At 51.1% G+C, this 3,127-nt stretch overlaps 1 protein-coding gene across 1 annotated transcript; it reads right to left on the bottom strand.

Annotated features, from left to right (window-relative positions):
- Positions 1 to 880: 880 nt before the first annotated feature.
- Positions 881 to 2,696, bottom strand: LOC116261395 (aspartyl protease family protein 2-like). Its single transcript, XM_031640132.2, has one exon. The coding sequence runs from the start codon at positions 2,605 to 2,607 to the stop codon at positions 1,099 to 1,101; it is 1,509 nt and encodes a 502-aa protein (XP_031495992.1). The 5' UTR covers positions 2,608 to 2,696; the 3' UTR covers positions 881 to 1,098.
- Positions 2,697 to 3,127: the final 431 nt, after the last annotated feature.

Genomic DNA, 3,127 nt, shown 5'->3' with positions numbered 1-3,127 from the left:
TTATTTAAGGGAGAAGCAAAACCCAAAGACATGCATGGATGTCCTTGTAAATGTATATTTGGAACATTACTATTTCAATATATGAAAAAGTATTCTTATTATATTTTAACATGTTTTTCAGTTGAATATATACTTATTTATTCAATTTATATTTTATGTCAAGTCCTGATGGTGGGCCCGAAACCAAATCTGGGACCAATATTTTTTATTGCAAATTTGCAATGCTTCTTAAAACTTTAAATTAAAAATAACCATAGAAAATTTTTTAGCCGTGCCATTGGCAACGCCTGTTCAAACTTAATTTATCTGCAAAATTCTACTCGTCTCGGTGAGCGTTATCACGGATTCCGATGACAGCGCATTCATTTACCCTAAATGGCTAAAGTACCCCACAACAAATACTTAATGACGAAAAGCTAACAAACCTCGGTATGAGCAACCAGATCGCATGCTCCTCCACCACCGTACGTTGCACGGCCAAATTCCTACTAGCCCACAATCAAGATAGAAAATGCCCAAAATATCCTCTCTGGCAGACCCTAAAAAGGGGGGCAGTTTTGGGAATTGAGCTTTGAGTTTGTAAATGTGCATGCATCACAGTAGGAGTACTTTCTGATGATAATTAAAGGAGAGCAAAGTGAAAGCACAACTATTGTAACTATTTTCTGAAAGTCATGGGCGACCATGGTTATGCAATAATAAAACTGAGCCTGTTCTTTTCTAAAATTAAAGCTTATTGTCAACTACAATGACAATGACAACATGTCTCGGCTCTTTATAATTGGATACAACTCAAGTGTTTGACAGTCGGATGCGAGGAGAGATCAGACAAGAATTTGGGTGCCACCGAAAGCGTACATCGATATTATTACAAGAGAAATAAAAGCACAAATTCCCTCATCCTCTATATGTATTTAGAACTTTAAAAGAACAAATAAAGAAAATGAGAAAAAAAAAAAAAAGAAAGGTAGCGGCACATCAAATCTCATTTCCATTTCGTCCTTGATACAAACAAATCTCAAGGACGTTTAGGTAAATTGAGGAAAAGTCAAGGACTAGTTTCATAAAGCCCGGATGGCACGGGAGCCGAGACCCACTCTACCCGCAGGCGTGAGGGACGAAACCGACTCGGGACGCGACGGGGTCGAAGACGACCCGAATGCCCTGCTGCTGGATGTTGCCGATGATGGTGAGGCCGCTGCTGGTCCCGGCGAAGGCGAAGCAGAACAGGCCGGCGGTGTTCACCGGAATCAGGTAGTTGCTCGCCGGCAGTGACAGGTCGGAACCTCGACCGAAGTGGAAGACGACAGTGGGCACCTTCACGACATCCTTGCCGCTCAGGTCGTAGCACGTGTCGAAGAGAGAGAATCCAGCGGTCGTGCGGTTCAGCTGCGTCGTCCCAGCTCGGAAAGCGTCCCTCATCGCGATGTACGCCGGTTGTACCAGGCGGGTGACGGAGGTTCCGGAGTCGACGATCACCCCACCGTTTCCGTTGGCAGAGATCTGGAACTCAGACGCCGCGACATTCACTCGCGCGCCGCCCACGCTGATTCCGACCAGCTGGACGTAGTAGAAGGTCCCTAACTTGGGGTTCGCCACCATGGGAGCGAACACCGCGCCGCGCCCGGGAGCCGGCAGTGCAGCGTCACCAAAGATGAGCGTCGATGACGGAGTGGAGCCAGCTTGACGGTCGGAGAGGCAGTAAGAGAAGCGCCGACCGAAGATCCGGCCGACCTGCGAAGGGAAGGAAAGGTCGCCGTGGCCGAGACCGAGGAGACCGGCGGCTCCCACAAACAAGCCCTCGTTGTCGTGGCCGCAGCCGAGGGCGACTCGGCCGATGGAAGTCCGTCCGAAGGTCAGGGTCTCGGTGGAAAAGTCGCCCACAGTGGAGGATCCGTCGCCGTAAGACACTTGGTAAAGGCACGAACGGCGCCTGGAGCAGCCGGAGGTATCCAGCTGCCGGCAAATGGGCGAGGAGCACGGCAGGTTGACGAACGACGATGACGCCCTGGGGTTGAAGAGCGGGTCCGATTGTGTGTAGCAGCGAAGGCAAGGAGAACACTGGATCCACATCACATCGCTGCCGGTGTCCACCACCATGTACATTGAGTGGGACGGCGTTCCGACTCCCACACGCGTGAAGTACTCGCCGCTGCCCTGCGAGAGGCCGGAGACAATGGAGGAGGAGAATGACCTCGGCCGACGCGAGGGCAGGTGGCGCGTGACGTTCCGGCGAGGCCGGGGAACGGCTCCAGAGGGACCGTGCGAGATGGGCCTGCCATGGGTTTGTTGGGCAAGCCGAGAATCGATGGAGTAGACGCGGGCGGAGTCGCGGTCGAGACGGAGAGAGAAGAGCTCCGCCGCGCTGGAGTTGAGGGCGAGAGAGTCGCGGTGCTCGAGGCGGAAGACGAGGGAGGGGGAGGAGGAGGCGGCTGAGTCGGTGGTGGATTCGGTCGCTTCAAGGGTCTCGCTCCAGGGAAGGGCGGAATCGAGGGTGGATGGTCTCGACAGAGGGCGCACGTCAAGGCTATTGTAGAGCAGCGGCACGGCCGAGGAGGTGGCGATGAGGAGGAAGAAGAAGAGCGGCAACAATCGTCGCCGCCCCATGGTGGCGACGAGATTAAGAACAGAGAGATTAAAGAGAGAGTGAGAGATAGAAGCCGTCACAACACAATCTCACAGTAGAGTAGAGAGAGAGAGGGCGGCAGATATAGAGACTCCAGGGGAGAGAGTGAGAGGTCCTCAGGTTTTACCGTCAAAATTTTTTTACTGCACAGTAAAAAAGGTAAAGTTCCTGCCCGGAGAAGTCTCTTGAGAGGCTCGGATAGTTGAGAGAATGTCAAAAAAGAAACGGGGGTTCCTCCTTTTCCTTTTTTTTTTTTTTAACTTTTAATATCGAATTTACCGACTCTTTCTTAAATGGTCGAATTCACCCTTTTGTTTTTCCGGAATGACGCTCTTTGCCCTTGTGTGGAGAAGTGTGCCCTGAATGGTCCAGATAGCCGTTGGCGTACTTTCCAGCTTTCCCTGGCTTTATGCTTGGAGTTCAGATCTCGGATCTGGATATATTTAATTGGATATATTGGCTCGGAATTCGGAAATCAGATAAGGCAGTCTGTGCGGGTCT

Source organism: Nymphaea colorata, chromosome 9 (genome assembly GCF_008831285.2).
Source record: "Nymphaea colorata isolate Beijing-Zhang1983 chromosome 9, ASM883128v2, whole genome shotgun sequence".
NCBI lineage: Eukaryota > Viridiplantae > Streptophyta > Magnoliopsida > Nymphaeales > Nymphaeaceae > Nymphaea > Nymphaea colorata.
The sequence above is the reverse complement of the archived record's forward strand: the minus strand, read 5'-3'. Positions and strand labels throughout refer to the sequence as shown.